The sequence below is a fragment of the Vombatus ursinus genome, unplaced genomic scaffold, assembly GCF_900497805.2.
Source record: "Vombatus ursinus unplaced genomic scaffold, bare-nosed wombat genome assembly UNPS02001287.1, whole genome shotgun sequence".
NCBI lineage: Eukaryota > Metazoa > Chordata > Mammalia > Diprotodontia > Vombatidae > Vombatus > Vombatus ursinus.
This window is the reverse complement of record NW_020941065.1, coordinates 5272198-5294307: the sequence shown is the minus strand read 5'-3', so window position 1 is coordinate 5294307 and position 22110 is coordinate 5272198. Positions and strand designations below refer to the sequence as shown.

Sequence of the window (22110 nt, the reverse complement as noted above, 5' to 3'; positions counted from 1 at the left end):
TCGGAGCCCCCCTCCGCGAACCTAGGCCCTTGCACCCCCGGCCCCCGCGGGCTCGCCGCAGTCGGCAGCGGGGGCGGGAATGGTGAACTTGGCGTCTATGGTGTGGAGGAGGCTCCTGAGGAAGCGCTGGGTGCTCGGCTTGGTCTTCGGGCTGTCCCTCATCTACTTCCTCACCAGCACCTTCAAACAGGTCAGTATCACCCCCTTCCTTGTGGATTTTTTTTTGTCCCTTTCGGCTATAAAACTCTTAGGAGGTAGGGGGAGGGGACCTGGGTTCAAGCCCCCTTCTGCCACCTCCAGGCCAGCAGACGTGATTGGGTGCTGGAAAGGACATTAGAACATGAGAACGGGACCGCAGAGAGGGACCCTCGGAACCCAGAAGGACGCAGCAGGGAGGGGCCCTCAGAACCCAGAAGGACGCAGCAGGGAGGGACTCTCGGAACTCTATGTCACTGCGGGAAAGGATGATAGGATCCTGGAGTGAGAGCTGAGAGGGACCCCAGCTCATCATGCCCTTATTTTACAACTATGGAAACTGAGGCCCGGAGAAATTTCAGTGACACGCTCAAGGTCACAAGGTAGCCAGTGGTAAAGTCCACTTGCCCTCCCTTTTAGAGCCAGAGCTGGAAGGGCTTAGAGACTCACCCCCCCTTTCAAACCTTTCATTTTATAGATGGGAAGAGTGGCCCCAGAGGATACGGGATTTGCTCAAGATCAGTTAGGCAAGATTGATTGTTTGACCTTGTACAAAGTCAGAATCGGATTTTCTGCACCAGAGGACGTGTTAGGGAGAGATACTGTATCTGTCAGTTTCGCAGACCTCCCCTAGGGCCTTGCCGGGGGCTACAACTCAGGCGTCCTCAATCCGCAGTGCTCCGCCCACTTTGCAGGGCCTCGGTTGACGTCCTTAAAATGACGCTAGAGCTACCTGACTTAATTACCCCATTAGCATTGTCTGAGAAGGTGATAGAGAGAGTCGAGTCTCACGATCTTGGGGGATGGGGAGTATTTGAAACGGATCCAGGTGGATGAAAGCGATGGAAGGCGACATTCCCTGGCTGTGTCAATAGCGAAGCCGGGAGTCTAGTCTCGTGATTTTGTTTGTCTCTGCTCTGCGGTTTTCTCAGCAATCACAATTAGGTGCAGTGGGCCGGGTTCCAGTTACGTGGTTGGGGGGCGGGGTACCAAATATGTGATCAGGAAGAAAATGACCTTGAACGGGCAATAAGGAATGTTTCAACTTTCCCCCCACTTGGCTGTAATTACTTGGCGGGAGTGTATGGAAGAATGGAGAATAAGGAGGAGAAAACCGATCCTTATTGCCTTTGTTTTCTTAATTGTTTTGACTGGTACTAGGAAACCAGGGTTCTTCCCCTCCCCCACCTTTTTTTTTGTGTGTGTGTAAACAAGGACAGCATGTTTGTATGAATTGTGCCTGTGAAGTATTTTTTTTTTTTAAACAAGCTAAAGTTTAAATATTTAGCCCGGAGAAGGAAGGGGGGGGGTAGAGTAGGTTACTGTCTCTGATTTCTAGTGTGCCGCAGTCAAATAGAAAAGGGATTATCTTTTTTCTGCTTGCTCCCAGAGGATAGATCGTGAAGCAGGTGATGGAAAATGGAAAGGTTTGATTTGGGAAGGAAAAAGAAAAGCCAGCTTTGTAAAGATGGAGAGAGGGCTTCCTTGGGAGCAGTAGTGGGCAGACGCTGGAAGGGATGGCGCCTTGTTTAGAGGTCATTTAGAGGACATTACCTCCCATATGCAAGATCTCCAGGATGCAGAGACAAACACCTCGTCTCTGCCCTAGAAGGGTTTGTATTTTGCTGGATATGGCATGGAGGAGATTCTCAATCAAGCCTAGATTGGACTGCCAGTTCTGTGAAATACATGCAGCTGGTTTTCAATACTGTTTAAATGTCACTATGTCAAGGGTTTATCAGCCGGCCAGCATCCAGGAACAGTGGTTTAATGAATGCAGAATTGATGTTGCAGTGAGCCATAGGTTCAATTCTCCCCGCTGACTGGGTGATCCTGGAAACCATCTTGATGCTCTAGGCCAGAGGTATCCAACAGGGCTGCCTTGTGGCCAGCAGCATTCACCAGATGAAAATGCAATTGGGAAATATTTAACAACATATGTGAATATACAATAGAACATATTTAATATTAATATGTGGTTTTCTTAGTCTACTGTGGCATACTTTTTGTATGTGTTAGTGGCCCTGATGATTCTATTTGAGTTTGATACTACTCTAGGTAATTCTTTTTTTTTATTTTAATATTTTATTTTTTTGCAATTATATGTAAAAACAATTTTTAACATTCATTTAAAAATTTTTTTGAGTTCCAAATTCTCTGCCTCACTCTCCTGCCCCTTTATTGAAAAGGTGAGCAATTTGATATAGATTGTACATGTACAGCCATGCAAAACATATTTCCATGTTAGTCACGTGAAAGAAACATAGACCAAAAAAAAAAGGCAAGAAAAATAAAGAAAAAGGATGCTTCGATGTGCATCCAGACTCCTATCAGTTTTTAATCTGGAGATGGATAGCATTTTTCATCATAAGTTCTAGGCAAGTCTTAAGGACCATAAGTTACAGAGAAGGTACCATCCCTCATTGGGAGAGGAAATTTCCACACCTGGGAGTTCCCCGTTTTTGTGAAATCTTAGATCTAGCCCTTATTCCTAATTTCTAGGAGATGCTACCATCTGGCAACTGGAGGGAATGAGGAAGGGGTGTTGGAGGTATCTTTGAAGGGTATTGTGTGGCACAATGGATAGAGTGCTGGGCTTGGAGTGGGATAGCCCAGTTCCAATCCAGCCTCAGACACTAGCTGTGTGACCCTGGGCAAGTCACTTCACCCTTTTCAGCCTCAGTTTCCTAATTTGTAAAACCAGGATGGGATATATAAAGCTACATAAGTGTTAGCTATCATTATTATCACTACTTGTTTCATTTCAGTTGTATCTGACCCTTCATGACCCCATTTGGGGTTTTCTTGGCAAAGATACAGGAAGTGGTTTGCCATTTTCTTCGGAAGCTCATTTTACAGATGAGAAAACTGAGGCCAACAGAGTTAGGTGACTTGCCCAGGGTCACATAGCTAGTAAGTGCCTGAGGCCAGATTTGGACCCAAGTATTCCTGATTCCCAGGTCTGATGCTCTATCCAGTGGGCCACCCAGCTTCCTCATTGAGCCCCGTCTGAGCCCTGCTCATATGCTGCTATCTTAAAGAAGGCTTTCTGAGGCTGTATGGTACAGAGAAAAGAGCCTTGGTTCTGAAGGCAGAAGATCTGGGTTCAAATGCTGCCCCTGAGGCTGCCCATCTGTGTGACCCTGAACAACCCCTCTGAACATCAGTTTCATCAGCTGTAAAATGGGCAGATGGGGTTTGATGACCTCTGAGGTGCTTTCCAACTCTTGTCAGGCCCTCCCTTGCCCCACCCTCCCACCAAGAAGATTTTGTACATATTTTCTTTCTTGTATAGATGTATCTGTGAACATTTTATATCTGCCTAGGATAATGTGACCGCCCATGAGAGGCAAAGGCTTTTTCCTGTTTGTTTGTTTTTTCCCTGCTAGGTAGTAGGGGCTTAATAAATGCATGCTATAGTGAATGGATTTTTGATCAGCTCTCTGTTGGCCTGGGTGCAGTCACCCTCCCCTCCCCCACCAAGTCTGAGATTTGGGAATTTCCAGTTTCAAACCCCCACGAGGTCTTAGCAGCTTGCTTAAGGTAGAAACTGGCATTTGACCAGTGCCTCAGTTTCTATCAAGTAGTCCCAGGAAACTGGTCATTGAATAAGGTGGAACAATGATTTTTCTCTCTCTCTCCCCCTCCCTCCCCCCCTCCCCCTCTCCCTCCCCCCCCCTTTGTCTGTGTGTGTGTGTGTGTGTTTGTCTGTCTGTCTTTCTCTCTACCTGCAGAACAGTTATAAATATTAACAGGGATTCCGTCATGCTTGGCTTCTTTCCAGCCTATGGCCTCAGTTCCTTCTTCTTTCAGCAGTTTAGGGAAGGTAGCATGGGGCCACGGGCCCTGTTTGGTTTGGATCTGAGGTCAGGAGACTGTGGTCTGATTCGTTACTGTCAACATTTCTTGAAAATAATGTAAAAATTGTCTCAGCTCTTAATGAAAGGCCATGTTTAAAAAATGACATCACCTTCATTTTCAAATACAGACTTTCCCCCTCCTTTACCCAACGATGAGCCATCTCTAAAGTGTGATCCCTGCATGAACTTTTTTTTTTAATATTTGGATAACTATTTCAATTTAAGTGGTTTCTTTTATAATCCTTTGTCTTTTATTTTATACATTTAAATGCATAATTCTGAGAAGAGATTGATCTGTAGGCTTCCCCAGACCACCCATAAGGTCCATGACATTAACAGGGTTAAAACCTCTGCCTTATATTATGGCAAAGAATTGAAAAACAAAATTTCTGGAGCACTGCGGACATAGCCATTCAGTTTCCCTACCAATAAGGCCTGTTTCCATTGTGCCTTGGGGCTCATAGAGTACTTTCTCACAACAGCCCATATGAGGATGAGTCTGTAATGGAGCCATCACTGTCCTCATTTTACTGGTGAGAAATTGAGCCTTAGAAAAGTGAAATGACTAATATTGGTATGACTCTTTTAGGCAAAGAAAAGTACGTGTGTGAGTATAGAATATATATTCCTATTAGTTATTCTCCAGATTAGATATAGCAGAGGAGAGGAAGAGAGAGAGAGAGAGAGCCCCTCTGAGCTCTGACATCCCCTGTTCTAAGGTTCCTGCCAGCTCTGACACTCCCTGTTCTAAGGACCCTTCTAGCCCAGACATCCCCTATTCTAGGGCCCCTCCCAGCTCTGACATCCCCTGTTCTAAGGCCTCTGTCAGCTCCAACATTCCCTGTTCTAAGGGCCCTCCCAGTCTGACATTCCCTGTTCTAAGGGCCCTCCCAGCTCTGACATTCCCTGTTCTCAGGGCCCTGCCAGCTCTGACATTCCCTGTTCAAAGACCCTCCCAGCTCTGACATCCCCTGTTCTAAAGTCCCTCCCTCATCTATTATTAGATAGCCTCAGAGACTATTGGTTGGTGAATTGGTACCCATCTAAATATGTAAAACTTATTCTTCACTGGAGGCTCCCTACGCAGATGAAATCATGAGTCTGGTCAAAAAAGAAGAAAATTGGGGCAGCTAGGTGGCGCAGTGGATAGAGTCAGGAGGACCTGAGTTCAAATGTAACCTCAGACCAAACACTTGACACTTACTAGCTATGTGACCCTGGGCAAGTCACTTAACTCCAATTGCCTCAAATTTAAAAAAAAAAAATAAATCCTTACAATAGCAAGGAAGGTATTGTTCATTTTGTAGCAGCACAACAGCTAGTATTCATACATCACTTTAAGGTTTGCAAAGCAATTCACAGTTATTCTCATTTGATCCTCACAATGACCCTGGGAGGTAGGTGCTGTTATGATCCCCATTTTACAGATGAGGGAACTGAAGCAAACAGGGTTAAGTGACTTGCCCAGGGTCATACAGCTGGGAAGTGTCTGAGGCTGGATTTGTAGGATTGGGTTTTCCTGATTCCAAGTCCCTCTTTGCCACTTGGTTGCCTCTAATTAGCTCAGGCATGACTAGAACACTGAGTAGATGGGTTTTCTCCATGTTTCTATCTTTTTTTAAAGTTTAAAGTGTTTAATCTTTCCCAGAATGCTCATCTGGGCCCATGACCCATAGGTGACGTCCAGAAGTCATTCATCGCTCACCATCATTTCTCTCTGGTCTTTTTTGTAGGAGGAGAGGGCGGTGAGAGACCGGAATCTCCTCCAGGTTCAAGACCGCGAACAGCCCATCCCGTGGAAAGTGCAGTTTAACCTGGGCAACAGCAGCCGTCCGAGCAACCAGTGTCGGAACTCCATTCAAGGGAAGCTTCTCATCACGGATGAGCTAGGTATGGCCCTGGCCCTCTCCAGGCTTCAGCCGGCTACTCACATGCTGCCCCGCTCTGGGCCTCATCATGGGCATTTGTAGAAAGAGAAAAGCGGACGAGATCTCAGTTTCCTCATCTGGGATTATCAGGGATTAATTATATTCATTATTATATATTATATATTATTAATTATACTCATTAATTATATATTAATTAATTATCAAGGATAGTTATACTCACTAGCTACCCATTGGGGAAGGTAAGATGATCAGCATTTTTTATTCAGTGCTTACTCTGCCAGGCATATCAGGAAAAGCATCAACATGGTTCTTGCCCTCAGTAAGCTCCCATTCTAATGGAGAAGACAACACGTAAACATAAGACATACAGTATAAATGGGAGGCGATCTTTCAGGGAAGGGACTAGCACTGGAGGAAGGAGGAGAGATGAGGACAGACCAGAAAGGCCTCCTGCAGAGATGAGATTTTGAACTGAGTCTTGGAAAAAAGCCAACAGGCGGAGATGAGGAGGAAGAAGGGGGCAGCCAGTGGCAATGCCAGGAGTCAGGGAGATGGGGAGTCTTGATGAATAAAGCATTTATTAAGCACTTACCGTGTGCAAAGCTCTGTGTTAAGTGTTGGGGAAAATTAAAAAATTAGTCCCTGCTCTCAAGGAACTCATATTCTAATTGGGGATACCATCAGTGGAAATGACATTAAATTAGATCTGCTTGGCTGTTATACCTGTGGACTGCAGGACCTCTCCATCTGATTTGCAGCTGAAAATTTCCTTGTCCCGCACCCTGAGGACCACAGGACCTCTCCGACTCATTAACAGCTGAAATACGGTTTATACGGTTTCAGCTGCAAGTCAGATGAAGAAGTCCCATGGCCCTTTGGGTACAGCAGCCAAGCAAATAAGAAAACAGCTCAAATTTAATGTCATTTCCACTAATAAAATCTTACCTGTTTCTGACGTTGAACCATTTGACAAAGCCAAGGACGCTGGTGTGAGGAACGGTGAGGAGGCAAGTGTCACTGAGTAAAAGAGGCCTTGAGGGGAGGAAAGCATGAGAAAACTGGAAAGACAGGAAGAGACCAGATTGGGAAGAGATTAAAGGCCAAACAGAGGAAAATGAATATATGTATGTATGGTGTACCTATATATACACACACATACTTATACCTATATATGTATACATACATATACATGTGTTATCTTTATGTATTAGATATTTATTATATTATGTAATACATAATTGCACATTCACATATACATATGCATGTGTATACATGTGTGTTTTAATATGTATGTATGTGTGTGTCCATATTATAAATTTTAATATAGAAACACAGTGTATTATATATAAATATAATATGTATATGTGTATACACACATGTATATAATCCTGATGGTGGTAGGGAGCCATTGAAGTTTATTGAGGAGGAGAGTGATATGGTCCTTGCTTTAAGAAGATCATTTTAACTGCTGAATAGAAGATAGACTAATTTAGAGAAAGACAAGACAGGGAGACCCCCACAGCAGGCTAGGTGATAAGGGCCCATATTGGTGGTGGTGTTATCAGAGGAGATTTGGAGACGTAGGAGAGGTGTTCCAAAGGTAGAAGCAATGGGCCTTGGCGGCAAATTGGCTGTAGAAGGTCTGAGTGAGGACAGAAGGCTGATGCCCAAGTTGTGAGCCTCAGTGACTGAGAGGATGGATGGATGGTGATGCCCAGCATGGAGAAGTGAGACAGAGGGGCGAGCTGGGGGAAGGATAGTGAGTTCTGTTTTGAACATGTTGAGTCAGAATTTGAAATGAGATCATAGCATCGGATTGGAGTCCTCAGTTGGGAGAGGAAGTGGCCCAGACAAGGTCACACAGGGAGATCATGCCCCAGGCCGGACCCCTCTGAAGTTCCCAAAGCTCCTTTCTTTAATCTCGTCTCTCACTTGACTAGCGATGATAAATCGTGCTAACACGGCCCAGTTAAAGGGCATGAATCAGACCCTCGAGGCCTCTGCATTGGGTTTCACTGCAGGTCGCTGCCACCGATGCATAACTTGTAAGTCTAATGGTCAGACCCACATGTCCTGCAGCTGGTCTAATCGGCTGTGTATGGCTCAGCCAGAATGGCCTCTTGACGTGACTGGTCACAACCTGTCCCCGTGCAGTCAGAGAAGCATGCCTGCCTCGCCCACCTCGGGGAGTGTCCACGGTGCTCCTGCTTCACTCTGGGGTTTCTCTTTGGTTCCCAAGGTTACGTCTGCGAAAGGAAGGACCTGCTCGTGAATGGCTGTTGTAACGTCAATGCCGCCAGCGCCAGGCGCTTCTGTTGTGATGGCTGCTTGTCCAATGGATGCTGTGGCGCCTATGAATACTGCGTCTCCTGCTGCCTGCAGCCCAGCAAGGTAGGTCATTGGGATCATGAAGGGCGCTTAAAAGACATTCACTTGTTCCAGCTTCATCCCAGGGGCACTTTATACCCATTTACAGATTTTAAAAAAGAGAGGTTTCAGAGATTTGGAGTGACTTAACCCATTCTCACAGGTAGTATTGGGGCGGAGCATTCAAACTAGTCTTCCTGCCTCAAAGTCCAGACCTTGGTCTGTTAGGAATACCAAGGAAGGAGGCATAGGGATGTGATAGAGACAAAGATTGGGAGTTAGGGTGAGGGGGTGTGCGTTCAAATGCCAACTACTCTTTGTTATCTGTGTGGCCTTGGAGAAATTACTAATCCCTCTGGGCCTCAGTTTCCTTTTCTATGCAATGAGGAAACTGGATGATTATCAAAGTCTTTTCCAGCAGCTGTAGACCACCAGGCCTGGGATCAGGTAATCTAATTTAGTTTATCACCAGCTTTGTAACTTTGATTGTATAAATCTGTGAGCCTTATGTAGCCAGTTGGATGCATATTTTTATAGAGGAATCTGGTGGCCCATGCACGGTATATGAGTGTCTGTTTATCCACAGCCCCACCAACATGGAGCATTACCTCTGATCACTTGTGAAGGGTGTATAGTTTGCGTTTCTCCTTGGGAAAAAGGACTCTTTTTCCTCTTGCCCCTCCTTTCCCCTCCCTGTCCTTCATTTTATGACTACTATTTAGACTCCTGCTGGGATCGTCTTTCAGAACCTGCTGTCAATGACAGGAAATTTGTTCCTGTAACCCAGCCCATGTTTATAAGGAAAGAAGCTAGTTCCACCATGGCGTTATGAGCATGTTGGCGTTTCTCTTAGATAAGACACATCCTTCTCTTACAACCCCAGGGAGGAAAGCACTGGATTTGGAGTCAGAGGCCCTGGGTTGGAATTCTGGCCCAGCCACGTTCTATACCTGTGTGACCTTGGGCAACTTATTTCCTGGGGCCTCAGTTTCCCCATCTGTAGAATGAAGGAGTTAGACTAGATGACCTCTCCGAGGTGCCTTTTGGTTCTTGAGCTGTGATCTCCTGTTCCTTCCTGGGCCTAGGCTTCAGTCGGTTTGCTAGGATCTCACAGCTTGAACCTCCTCTGTTTCTTCAGCAATTACTCCTAGAAAGGTTCCTCAACCAGGCTGCAGCGGCATTCCAGAATCTCTTCATGGCTGTGGAAGATCACTTTGAGCTGTGTCTGGCCAAATGCAGGACTTCATCTCAGGTGAGGAGATAGAATGGGGCAGGGTAGGCTGGGGTAGGAAGGAGAGGAAGGAGGGAAGAGTTGGGGAAGCCATACACCCAGGCTCTTTGGGCTGGAGGTAAGGGTAAGAATGATCATTCAAGTGGTAAGCAGGCATTTATAAAGCACCTGCTGTGTGCCTTCATTCTTCTAGTTGCCAGAGATTCAGAGACAAAAATGAAAATGGCCCTGCCCTCAAGAGGCTTACATTCTGTCAGGAAGACAGTATGTACATAATGTATTCAAAATAGATAAAAAATAATTACAAGGTATTTTTTTAAGCTATGACTCTTGAGGTCAACTCCATTCAATTTAACAAGCATTTATTAAGTGCCTGCTGTGTACCGGGCTCTGTACTGGGCACCAGGTGTGCAAAAACAGACAGTCCCTAACTTGAGAGCTTATCGAACAGGGATTGTAATCGTCTTTCATTCTGCATTCTAAACTGACCTGTTTACTGTTCCTTAAGTTTATGAATAAGTCCCCACCTCAGAGACTTTGTATACAGGCTGTCCCCTCACATGTGGAGCACACAACCCTCCCTCCTGTGGCTCTTAGAAATATTAGCTTCATTTGAGGCTCAGCTCATGTACCCACATCAACCAGTAGAAAATTAGAATTGTTGGGCAGCTCGGTGGCGCAGTGGATAGAGCACCGGCCCTGAAGTCAGGAGGACCTGAGTTCAAATCCAGCCTCAGACCAAACACTTGTCACTTACTAGCTGTGTGACCCTGGGGAAGTCACTTAACCCCAATTGCCTAATAAAAAAAAATTAGGAATGTACAGGGTAGACAGAAGGTATTACCTAGGAGGGGGATGCACTAGCTGCTGAGAGACTGGGAAGTTTAGCTATTGTTAGTTCTCTGATTGCTGGGGGGACTTTTTTCCCAGTGGAGTTCTTGACTTTTTTTTAATATCACCACCATCACTGAGGAGACAGAAGGATCCTGCACAGAAAAGAGGGCCATTTTTTTAAAAAAATCTCCTTTATGGTTGCCCTGGCCAAGCAGCTCATTGGCTAACATCCACTCTCCTGGTTTCTGCCTGCTTGTCCTCAATATCAGACACGGTCTGTTGTCAGGGTGATATTTGGATTCTTTCCAGTTTGGTTGGACTGATCTGAGCTTGTATTCCACAGCTGGAGACGTTGAGGAGCTCAGGTCACCGCCAGTCCTCAGGGAAATATGTAAGCAGAGGTCTCTTTGGAAAATCCTTCAGAAGGATTCCTTTCTGAGGGGTTATGAGGGCTGTTGTCAGCCCATTACAAAGAAGCACAATGTGTTCAGGAAGGATTGAAGGAAAGGTTCCTCCTCCCTTATCGTTAGGGGCGTTTTCTCCCAAAAAGTAGGAATACTGGGACTAGACTTCTTTCACCTCAAGTCTGGAGAGTGTCCCAATATTGCCTGGAAGGAGGCTTTCTGGCCTGGGAGAATTCTTCCTTTCCTGCCCTTCCTGCCATAAAATTAATTAGCACTTGCAAATAACTGCCTGTTTAAGGTTAGAGGAGTATTCTGTGAGTGGAGAAGTGGGTTGTTTTATTATACTGGTTGTAAGTTCTTCGTGGGGGGGGGTGAGTTAAAGATAAGCAGATACCTTTATAGATGGTTAAATTTTTTTTTTTTAACTTTTTTCCCCTTTTCTTTTTTAACAAATTATTTTTTTTAATATTCTTTTTAAAAAATTTTGAGTTCTGAATTCTCTCCTTACCTCCTGCCCCTCCTCCACCCATTGAGAAGGCAAGCAATGTGATAATCAATTATACATATGAAGTCATGCAAAAATTTCCATGTTGGCCATGTTGCAAAAAAAAAGGGGGGGGAGGGGAGAATGATGCTTCAGTCTGCTTTCAGAGTTTATCAGCTCTCTCTCTGGAGATAGATAACATTTTTCATCATGAGTCCTTTGGAATTGTCTTGGATCATTGTATGGATCAGAATAGCTAAGTCATTCACAGTTGATCATTGGACAATATTGCTATTGGTTTGTACAGTATTCTCCTGGTTCTGCATGCTTCACTTCACATTAGTTCACATAAATCTTCCCAGGTTTTTCTGAAATTATATCGTTAAATTCTTGATAGAGGCAATGCTATGAAATTTTTTGTCTTTTCATCCTCAGCACTTAATTATAATACTTAGTACATGGTAGGTGTTTTAGAAATGTTTGTTTAGCCAGTTTGAAGCCAGAAACACTTAGGTTCAAATCCTGCCTTTAATATATACTGTCTAGGTGACCCTGGACAAGTCACTCCCCGTCTCATGCCCTGGACAACTGACATTTGTTGCAGAGAAGGTGCTAACTTGCATTTGTAGAGGGTGTTTCCTCACTGGGGAGTTCCTTTTTTATAATGTTATAATTGCAGGATCACTCCCTATTCTCCCTACAGATAAATTCTTTTATCTTTCAAGGCAGCTTAATGGTGCAATGGATAGAGTTCTGGGCTTAGAATCAGGAAGACCTGAGTTTAAATTGAACCTCAGACACTAATGAGCCCTGTGACACTGGACAGGTCACTTAATTTTTGTCTGCCTCGGTTTCCTCATCTGTAAAAATGGGGTTAATAACAGCACTTACATTTCAATTGTTGTGAGTATCCATCGAAGTAATAGTTGTAAAGTGCTTAGCACAGTGCCTGGCACATAGTAAACATACATGTTCGCTATTATTGGCTATCATCATTATTATCATAATTAGTACTTACTGTAATTAGTGTTAAGGACTCTCTCCACCACGGATGGCCTCTCAGCATGGTACTGGCATTTAAACCAAAGCTTCTGACCCTCCAGTGGGCACACTGTAATCTCCCCTTTCTTCTGTGGCTGGCTCCCACTTTATGAAATTAATAGGTGTGTTGGTTGATTAGGGTACTTCTTCAACCTTAATCACCGACTCAGACCTCTGCATCCTGCCTTTTTGATTTGTAAATTGTTCTTCTTTATTGTTTCTTACTGTATACTTAGATCTCTATCATTAGGTCATTGTTGGGTAAATGGCAGGTGTTATAGGAGCATTTGGAAGCTTCCTGGGTAACGTGTTCTTGGAACAACTTTTTCCCTGGAATGGGCTTTTTCAGGAAAGGACTACATGTGGGGAGTTAGTTGAGAGTCTAAATAAACTCTCTCTAGTTGGAGAGATGCATGAAGTCTGCCAGTCATTAATATTTCTTAAGCACCTACTATGTGCCAGGCACTGTGCTAAGCACTGTAAGAGTCAGGTAACTGACAGACACTCGAGGATAATTATGGTGTTTTGGTAAAGGGAACCCAGCTTATTATTTGGGATTTAACAAACCAATTATGTTAGGTTTGGCCCTCTGCACCCTGCACCCTGCCTGCTTGGATTCTGTGATTTAATTGGTGTAGCAAACCAACTCGTCTCCAATTTATCGTCTTCAAGAGTTGCCTCTGAGAGGTTAAGTGATTTGCCCCCGGTCACAGAGAGGCTGTGTATGTCAGAAGTGGGGCTTGAGCCCAGGTTTTCCTTATGCCTCAGCATCTCACCAGCTGTTGTCCCCATGCTCTCCCACCCTCCCCATTCTTCCATTCCCTCCCCCCAGTCCTGGAACCATAATCAAATCAATATTTCTGGGGGGGGGGAGTGGAGCCAACATGGCAGAGAACAAGCAGCTGAACCCTCCCAAATTGACAACTTTAAAGTAATGCCTCAAACTGAATTCTGGAGAGGCTGAGCTGACACAAGGTCAGGGTGAGACACTTTTGCAGCCGAGACAGCTTGGGAAGTTGGCAGGAGAGGGGTGTGGCGCTGCGGTGGAGGCCTGGCCAGAGCGCACGAGGCGGCAGCACCAGTGGCGATCTGTGGAGGTGGCTGTAATGGTAGGAGCCAGGAAGGGAGTTGTACACCTGCTCAGAAAGAGATTACAGGGAATACTTGGCTGGTGCAGGGTGCAAGACCCAGTTGCATTGTCCGTACACAGCTCCGGGTGTGAGTTTCAGGGCCAAGAGGAGTGTGTTAGCAACTACAGGGGAATAAGGTTCTTTCCTGGGTGAAGCCCAGATCACAGGCCAAGAGAGCAGTGACCACACAATTCCTTGGATCATACCTCCTTGGAAACACCAAAAACTTATAGAACCCCCAAAACTAGCTCTGAAAACAGCAGGATGTATAACCTGAAGCTTGAAACAGTGCACACCTCACCCCAGGAGCAGAGCTCAACTTTACCATAAAGTTAAAAGTCGAGAAATAGGCTGGAAAAATAGGCAGACAACACACAAAAAAGAAGCTGACAATAAAAAGTTACTGTAGTGACAGGGAATATCAAGACACAAAGTCAGAAGATGTTGATGTTAAGGCAGCTACATGCAAGGCCTCAAAGGGGGAGAAAAAGTGAATTGGATACAAGCCCAGCAAGAATTTCTAGAAGAGCTCAAAAAGGATTTTAAAAATCAAGAGAGGTAGAGGAAAAATTGGGGGTGGGGATGAGATTAATGCAAAAAAATTATGAAGAGAATTAATAGCTTGGTAGAGGACACACAAAAAATATTGAAGAAAATAACGCCTTAAGAAACAGAATTGGACAAATGGTAAAAGAGGAACAAAAATTCACTGAAGAAAACTCCCTAAAAAGTAGAATTGGACAAATGGAAAAAGAAATACAAAAACTCACTGAAGAAAATAATTCCTTAAAAATTAGAATTGGCCAAGTAGAAGTTAATGACCCCACAAGACATCAAGAAACAACAAAGCAAAGTCAAAAGAATGAAAAAAAAAAAAGAAAATGTGAAAAAAACTGACCTGGAAAATAGATGGAAGAGAGATAATGAAAGAATTATTGAGCTACCTGAAAGCCATGATCAAAAAAAGAGCCCAGAGATCATATTTCTTTTTTTTTCCACTTAATGGGATTTCATTTTTTCTAGTTGCATGTAAAGACAGTTTTCAACATTCACTTTTATAAGATTTTGAGTTACAAATTTTTTTTCTGCCTCCCCTCCCCTTTCCCCAACACAGCAAGCAATCTGATATAGACTATACTTGTACAATCATATTAAGCATATTTCCACATTAGTTATATTGTGAAAGAAGAATCAGAACAAAAGGGAAAACCCACAAGAAAGAAAAAAAGAGAGAAAAGAATATCCTTTGATCTGCATTCAGACTCCATAGTTCTTTCTCTAGATGTGGATAGCATTTTCCATCATGAGTGTTTTGGAATCCAGATGTCATATTTCAAGAAATCAAGGAAAACTGCCCCTTTATCCTAGAACTAGAGGGTAAAATAGAAATTGAAAGAATCCACTGATCACCTGAAAGTGGTCCCAAAATGAAAACTACCAGGAATAGTATTGCTAAAGAAAATACTGTAGGCAACCAGAAAGAAACCATTGAAATGTCATGAAACTGTAGTCAGGATCACACACGATTTAGCAGCTCCCATATTAAAGGTGCAGAAGTGAAATTCCAGAAGGCAAAGGAGCTGAGATTACAACAGAATCACCTGCCCAGCAAAACAGTGTAAATCCTTAAGGAGAAAAAAAAAATGGGCATTTAATGGAATAGAGGATTTTAATGGAAAAGACTAGAGCTGAATGGAAAATTTGATATTCAAATTAAGGGAAGCATAAAAAGGTAAACATGTAAGGAAAATCAGAAGAGTCTTAATAATGGTTAAGCTACTTATATTCCTATGTGGGAATATGATACTTGTAACTTCTAATAACTTTATCATTATTGAGGCAGTTAGAAGGGGTAAACATAGAAGGCATGAGAATGAGTTGACTATAATCCAATGATCTCAAAAAAAATGAAAGGGTAAAAAAGAAAGGCACTAGAAGAAGAATGGAGAGAATTATCTCACATGAAAGAGATGAATTTTTACAGAGGGGGTCGGGGAAAATGCTTGAACCCTACACTCATTGGAATTAGTTCAAAACACTCAATTGAAATCTTTCTTACCCAATAGGGAAGTAAGAAAAGAAGGTTTATATAAGAGAAGGGAGAGGGTAGCAACAGAATGAAGGGTCAGTCAAGGGAGGCAGTGGTCAGAAGTGAAAGTGAAAGACTTGAGAAAGAATAGGGTAAAAAAAGAAGGATAAACAAGAAAAAATAAGATGGAGGGAAATACACAGTAATCATAACTGTGAATGTAAATGGGATGAACTCACCCATAAAACAGAAACAGCAGAATGGATTAGAAACCAGAACGCAACAATATGTTTGCAAGAAACACACTTGAAACAGAAAGACACACAGAGTTAGAATCAGGGCCTGGAGCAGAATCTGTTAAGCTTCAGCTGAAGTGAAAAAGGCAGCAAGTAACAACCACGATATTAGACAAAGCAAAAGCAAAACTAGGCCTAATTAAAAGAGAGAGGCAGGGTAGCTACATTTTGCTGAAAGGTAACAGACAATGAAATAATATCAGTACTAAACATATATGTACCAAATGGCAGTGCATTCAGATTCTTAAAAGAAAAGTTAAATATATTTATTTAAAGGAGGAAATAGACAGTAAAACTGTACTAGTGAGGTACCTCAACTTTCTTCTCTCAGAACTAGATAAATCTAACCATAAAATACATAAGAAAAAAGTTAAGGAGATGAATAGAATTTTAGAAAAGTTAGATGTGGTAGACATCTGGAAAAAAAAGTTGAATGATAATAGAAAGGATTATACCATTTTTCTCAGATGTACACAGCACCTTCAGAAAAATTGTGTATTAGGGCATAAAAACCTCAAAAAACAAATGCAGAAAAGCAAAAATATTGAATGCATCCTTTTCAGATTATGATGCAATAAAAATTGCCTTCAATAAAGGGCCTTGGGTGCATAAATTAAAAATTAATTGGAAACTAAATAATCTAAAATAATTAGGGCATGTAGGTCACACAGCGAATAGATCACCATACTTGGAGTTGGGAAGACTCATCTTCCTGAGTTAGGCAAGTCAGTTAACTGTGTTTGTGTCTGTTCCTCATCTGTAAAATGAGCTGGAAAAGGAAATGGCAATTCACTCTAGCATCTTTGCCAAGAAAACCTAAATGGAGTCACAAAGAATTGGACATGACTGAAAAATGACTCAACAGCACACCAATAAAATAGAGAAAGAGCAAATCAATGATTTTGGCACTCAACTAAAAAAAAAAAAACTAGGAAAAAAAAAACAAATTAAAAATCCTAAATTAAACACCAAATTAGAAATCCTGAAAATTAAAGGAAAGATTAGTAAAATTGAAAGTAAGAAAATCATTGAACTAATAAAACTAGGAGCTGATTTTATTCAAAAACATTAAGAACAATAGAATAAACTATTGGTTAATTTGATTTAAAACAACAAAGAAGAAAACCCAATTACCAGTATCAAAAATGAAAAGGGTAAATTCACCACCAATGAAAATGAAATTAAAGCAATTGTTAGGAGCTATTTTGCCCAATTATATGCCAATAAATGTAATAATCTAAGTGAAATGGATGCTTGTTTACAAAAATATAAATTGCCCAGATTAATAGGAAAGGAAATAGAATACTTAAATACTTAGAAAAAGAAAATGAACAAGCCATAAATGAGCTCCCTAAGGAAATAGCCCCAGTACCAGATGGATTCACAAGTGAATTTTACCAAACATTTAAAGAATAATTAGTTCTAATACTATTAGGAAAAATAGGCAAAGAAGGAATCCTACCAAATTCCTTTTATGACACAAATATGGTGCTGATGTCTAAACCAGGAAAAGCAAAAACAGAGAAAGAAAACCATAGACCAGTTTCCTTCATGAATATTGATGCAAAAATTTAAAATAAAATACTAGCAAGGAAATTACAGCAATATAATCACAAAGATCATACATTATGACCAGGTGTGATTCATACTAGGAATGGAGGGCTGGTTCAGTATTAGGAAAATTATCAGCACAATTGGCCACATCAGTAACAAAAACAACAAAAATCATATGTTTATTTCAGTAGATGCAGAAAAAGCTTTTGACCCATTCCTTTCAAAAATACTAGGAAGCATAGGAATAAATGAAACTTTCCTTAAAATAAGTAGCGTCTGGGGGCAGTGAGGTGGCGCAGTGGATAGAGCTCTGGCCTTAGGGTCAGGAGGAGCTGAGTTCAAATCTGGTCTCAGACACAAAACACACAACACTAGTTGTGTGACCTTGGGCAAGTTGCTTAACCCCAATTGCTTAGCACAAAGCAAAAATAAAAAAAAAAAGTATCTGTGTAAAGCCATCAGTAAGCATTGTATGTAATGAGGATAAACTAGAAGCTTTTCTGATAAGATCAGGGGTGAAGCAAGGCTGTCCATTATTACCACTATTATTCAATATTGTACCAGAAATGCTAGCTATAGAAATAAGAGAAGAAAAAAGAAATTAGAATAGGCAGTGAGGAAACAAAACTACCACTCTTTGGAGATGATTTGATGGTATACTTGGAGAATCAACTATAAAAAACTAGTTGAAACAATTACCTTTAGCAAAGTTGCAGAATATAAAAATAAACTCACATATATCACCAACATTTCTATATATTACCAACAAAATCCAGCAGCAAGAGATAGAAAAATTATATTTAAAATAACTGCGGACAGTAAAAATACTTGGGAGTCTACCTGCCAGGACAAACCCAGAAATTATATGAACAATTACAAAAGACATTTTTCACACAAATAAAGACAGATATAGACAATTGGAGAAATATTAATTGTTCGTGGGTTGGTCAAGCCAATATAATAAAAATGATAATTCTACCTAAATTACTTATTTGGTGCCATGCCAAACTACCAAAAAATTATTTTATAAAGCTAGGAAAAACAGTAACAAAATTCATCTGGAAGAACAAAAGGTCAAGAATATTGAGAGAATTAATGGGAAAAAATTGTGAAGGAAAGTGGCCTAGTAATATCAGATTTCAAACTGTGTTACATAGTGGTAATCATGAAGACAATCAGGTATTGGCTAAAAAATAAAGGAGTGGATCAGTGAAACAGATTAGATACATAGTATAAATGACTATATTGGTAGTAAATGACTGTAGTAATCTATTGTTTGATGAATCCAAAGATCCAGGCTTTTGGGACAAGAACTCAATATTTGACAAAAATTACTGTAAAAACTGAAAAGCAGTTTGGCAAAAACTAGACATAGACCAACATCTCACAATGTATGCCAAGATAAGGTCAGAATGGGTGCATTGTTTGAACATAAAAGATGATAGCATAAACAAATTAAAGGAGCATGGAAAATTTTGCCTGTCACATCTTTGGATGATTTTTTTGACCAAATGAGATAGGATCATGGGAAAGAAAATGGATAATTTTGTTTATGTTGAATTAAAGAGAGTTTGCATAAACAAAACCAATGCAGCCAAGATTAGAAGGAAAGAAGGAAACTGGGGGATAGGGGTGGAATTGTACAGAAAGTTTCTCTGATAAAGATCTCATTTCTCAAATACATAGGGGAACTGAGTCAAATTTATAAAAGTATGATTCATCCCCCAATTTGTAAATGGTCAAAAGAAATGAACTGACAGTTTTCGGATCAAAGCTATCCATAGTCATATTTTTAAAATGCTCTAAATCACTAGTGGTTAGAGAAATGCAAATTTAAATAATTAGATACCACCTCAGAACTATCAGGTTGGGTAATATGACAGAAAAGGAAAGTGACAAATGTTGGAGGAGATGTGGAAAAATTGGGACAGTAATGCACCGTTGATGGTATTGTAAACTGGTCCAGCTATTCTGAAGAATAATTTGGAACTATGACCAGAGGGCTATAAAACGGTGCATACCTATTGACCCAGCTGTATCACTACTAGGTCTGTATCCCAAAGATCAAAAGAAAAGGAAAAGAACTTATATGTACAAAAGAATTTAGAGCGGCTCTTTTTGTGGTGGTAAAAAATTAGAAATTGTGAGGATGGCCATCTATTGGGGAATGGCTGAACAAGTTGTGTTATATTAGTGTGATGGAATACTATCGTGCTGTAAGAAATGACAAGCAGGAGCATTTTAGAAAAACCTTGAAATATTCACATGAACTAATGTAAAGTAAAATGATCAAAACCAGGAGAACATTGTACGTGGTAACAGAAGTGATCATCTGAGAAAGACGTAACTACTCAGATTAATACAGTGATCTAAGACAATTCCAAAGGACCCATGATAAAAAATGCTATCCAGAGAGACAATTGATGGAGCCTACATGTGGATTGAAGCATAATTTTTTCACTTTGTTTATTTTTCTTACTTTAAAAAATTTTTGCAACATTGCTAATGTGGAAATGTGTTTTGCACGATTTCACATGTTTAATTGATATCACATTTCTTGCCTTCTCAGTGGGAGGGAGAGAATTTGAACTTGAATTTTTTTAAATGAGTATTAATAAATTATAAAAATTTTTAAAAGAAACCAAGAAAAAAAATCAGTACTGATGCTTACTGCTGAAAGAATATATCCGTCTGCTTTTTGTGGCTCCACTCCCCATCCCAAGTGACTTTCCAAGCCAGAGTACCCCCTCCTCTTGTCACCATTACCCCATATGTCATATTTCCCTCATTATAACATGAGCTTCTTGAGGATAGAGATTATTTTTGGACTAGCACAGTGCCTTGCATGCAGCAGGTGCTTAATAGATTTTTATTTAATGGTTGAATTAGAGTGAGAATCAGCCAGGATATGAATGAGTTTCTAATTGAGGTTGTCTATTTCCTTCTTCCAAGTTAGAAAGTCTTGTGAAGTTTTGTGTGCTCTCTTTGTCTGTTCGATGGTCTTCTGTCTCTCTTTGTCTCTTGTCTCTGTCTCTCTCTTTCTGTCTGTGTCTGTCTCTCGCTGTTTCTGTCTGTCTGTCTCCCCCCCCCCCTTCCCTCATCTCTCTCCCACTCTTTCGTGACTCTCTTTTCTTTCTCTTCCCTCACAGAGTGTGCAGCATGAGAACACCTACAGGGACCCCATCGCAAAATATTGCTATGGAGAGAACCCACCAGAGCTCTTCCCTGCATGATGGGGAGCCGGGGTACAAAATTGCACCCATGAGGCCAGAATTTGGAGAAGGAAGAGTGTACCTGAAGACCTCAGCCTACTCTTGGGGGAGTGGTGATGGTGGGGGGGGGTATCTCTTCAGACTCAAAATGAGCCCATGGGTTAGAAGACTTACCCCTCCAGTGGGTGCTGGACCTCTGCCTGCCCCAGTGTGAGCTGGAGCATGGTGCTGAAAGGGACCATGAGGAACCTGGAACCCCTCCTTGGCTGCCCACCCTTCTCCCTGCGCTGAGCACCTTGGCCCTGCTGGGCAGACAAGTTCTCTCAAGCCGCAGCTCAGATCGGTATCCAGCCGGGTGGTTGGAACACCTCCAACAGAGCCGACATCCTCCCTGGCCTCCCCTCCTTCCTCCATTCACACAAAAGAGAACTGGGAGTTGTGCCCCTTTGGTTAGGCTTTGGGGTTCAATATTCCACTAGTGGCCGGAGCGCCAACTTTGTATATAACTGTAAATTATTTATTGGACTGATGTGAGAGAGTAGAAAAGAGGAGTATTTCCTGCCGCCAAAACCTGTTGCCTTTCAGCTTCTAGTTAGATGTGTCCCAGAGCAAAAGATTAGATTTCTGCTGATTCCTTGTGTTAACATGTTTTGTGAGTTAAAAGGATCTATTTGTATACATCAAATCGTTTTTCTCTCAGGCCCAGACTTCTCCCACCAGGGCTCCAGTTTTTCATCCAGTGAAATGTCTTCATGCCTAACACTTTTCGATGTCGGTGATGCCCTGTTATCTTCAGCCTAATGTACAAAAGAATTCAATACCTCCCAAGAGACTTGACTGCCCAAACCTCCAGCAGGCCGGCTGGTCTACCTTAGGTGTTGGCTCATTCAGTGGCATTCGAGAGGACGATTTTACCCCAGGTCTCATGCTGGAATCTTCCTAGTTTCCGGTTCTCCACGACCATGTTTTTGGTTGCTCCTTTGGGGGCAGCCTCGGGAAAATCAGCCCCATTTCTGTTAGGCGGGATGGAAATGGTGGGGACGTCCTTGCGGTGTGTGCCTGGCAGACCTGTGTCTCCCTCCGGCTGCATCAGTGTCCCCGGCCCCTGCACTGAGCTCCAAACAGCTCCCAGCTTTGAGGGCCTCGGTCTGGTTTTATGTACTAGCGCTAAGGGATCTGTCACGGCAGGGAGTGTTTGCCTCTCTGCCGGCCGGTTGGTGTGTTGTGGTCCCCGGGATAGTAAGAGTGACTCAGCCCTTTGACCTGATGAAGCATGGCCATGTGATTGTTTGTGAGGCAGGTGAAAGAGCGCTGGTCTGGGAGTCGCAGGACCCGAGGTGGAGTGTTCAGGACTCCACTTGCTTGATAGGTGATCTTTGGTAAAGTTTGCTCTAATGTAAAATGGCAGGGGTTGGGTTGAGTGATCTGTACAGTTCCTTTTAAGCTTGATTCTGTTTTAGCTCCCTGTCCCTCACAGCCAACCCCGCTCTTCTCCGTTCTGATGCTTTCTTAATCTGTCATTCTGTGTGCCAGGAGCTCCTCTGCCCCGGCTTTGCTCTTTGCTCCAAGTGCTAAGCCCCCCCC

The 22110-nt window shown here is 42.3% G+C and overlaps 1 protein-coding gene across 1 annotated transcript; it reads left to right on the top strand.

The window, feature by feature from the left end:
• CUNH12orf49 (chromosome unknown C12orf49 homolog) lies at window positions 1-22104 on the top strand. Its single transcript, XM_027864687.1, has 5 exons — window positions 1-190; window positions 5789-5945; window positions 8184-8335; window positions 9450-9563; window positions 20464-22104. Exons 1-5 carry the CDS (start codon window positions 80-82, stop codon window positions 20545-20547), a joined length of 618 nt encoding a protein of 205 aa, XP_027720488.1. The 5' UTR covers window positions 1-79; the 3' UTR covers window positions 20548-22104.
• The last annotated feature ends 6 nt before the right edge of the window (window positions 22105-22110 follow it).

Bases quoted from the DNA above. Each gene is read 5' to 3' on its own strand.
- CUNH12orf49 (XM_027864687.1), top strand. From the start codon at position 80: ATGGTGAACTTGGCGTCTATGGTGTGGAGGAGGCTCCTGAGGAAGCGC. The intron at 5,946-8,183 runs GTATGGCCCTGG...TTGGTTCCCAAG, and splicing joins TCTCATCACGGATGAGCTAG to GTTACGTCTGCGAAAGGAAG. The intron at 8,336-9,449 runs GTAGGTCATTGG...CTGTTTCTTCAG, and splicing joins GCTGCCTGCAGCCCAGCAAG to CAATTACTCCTAGAAAGGTT.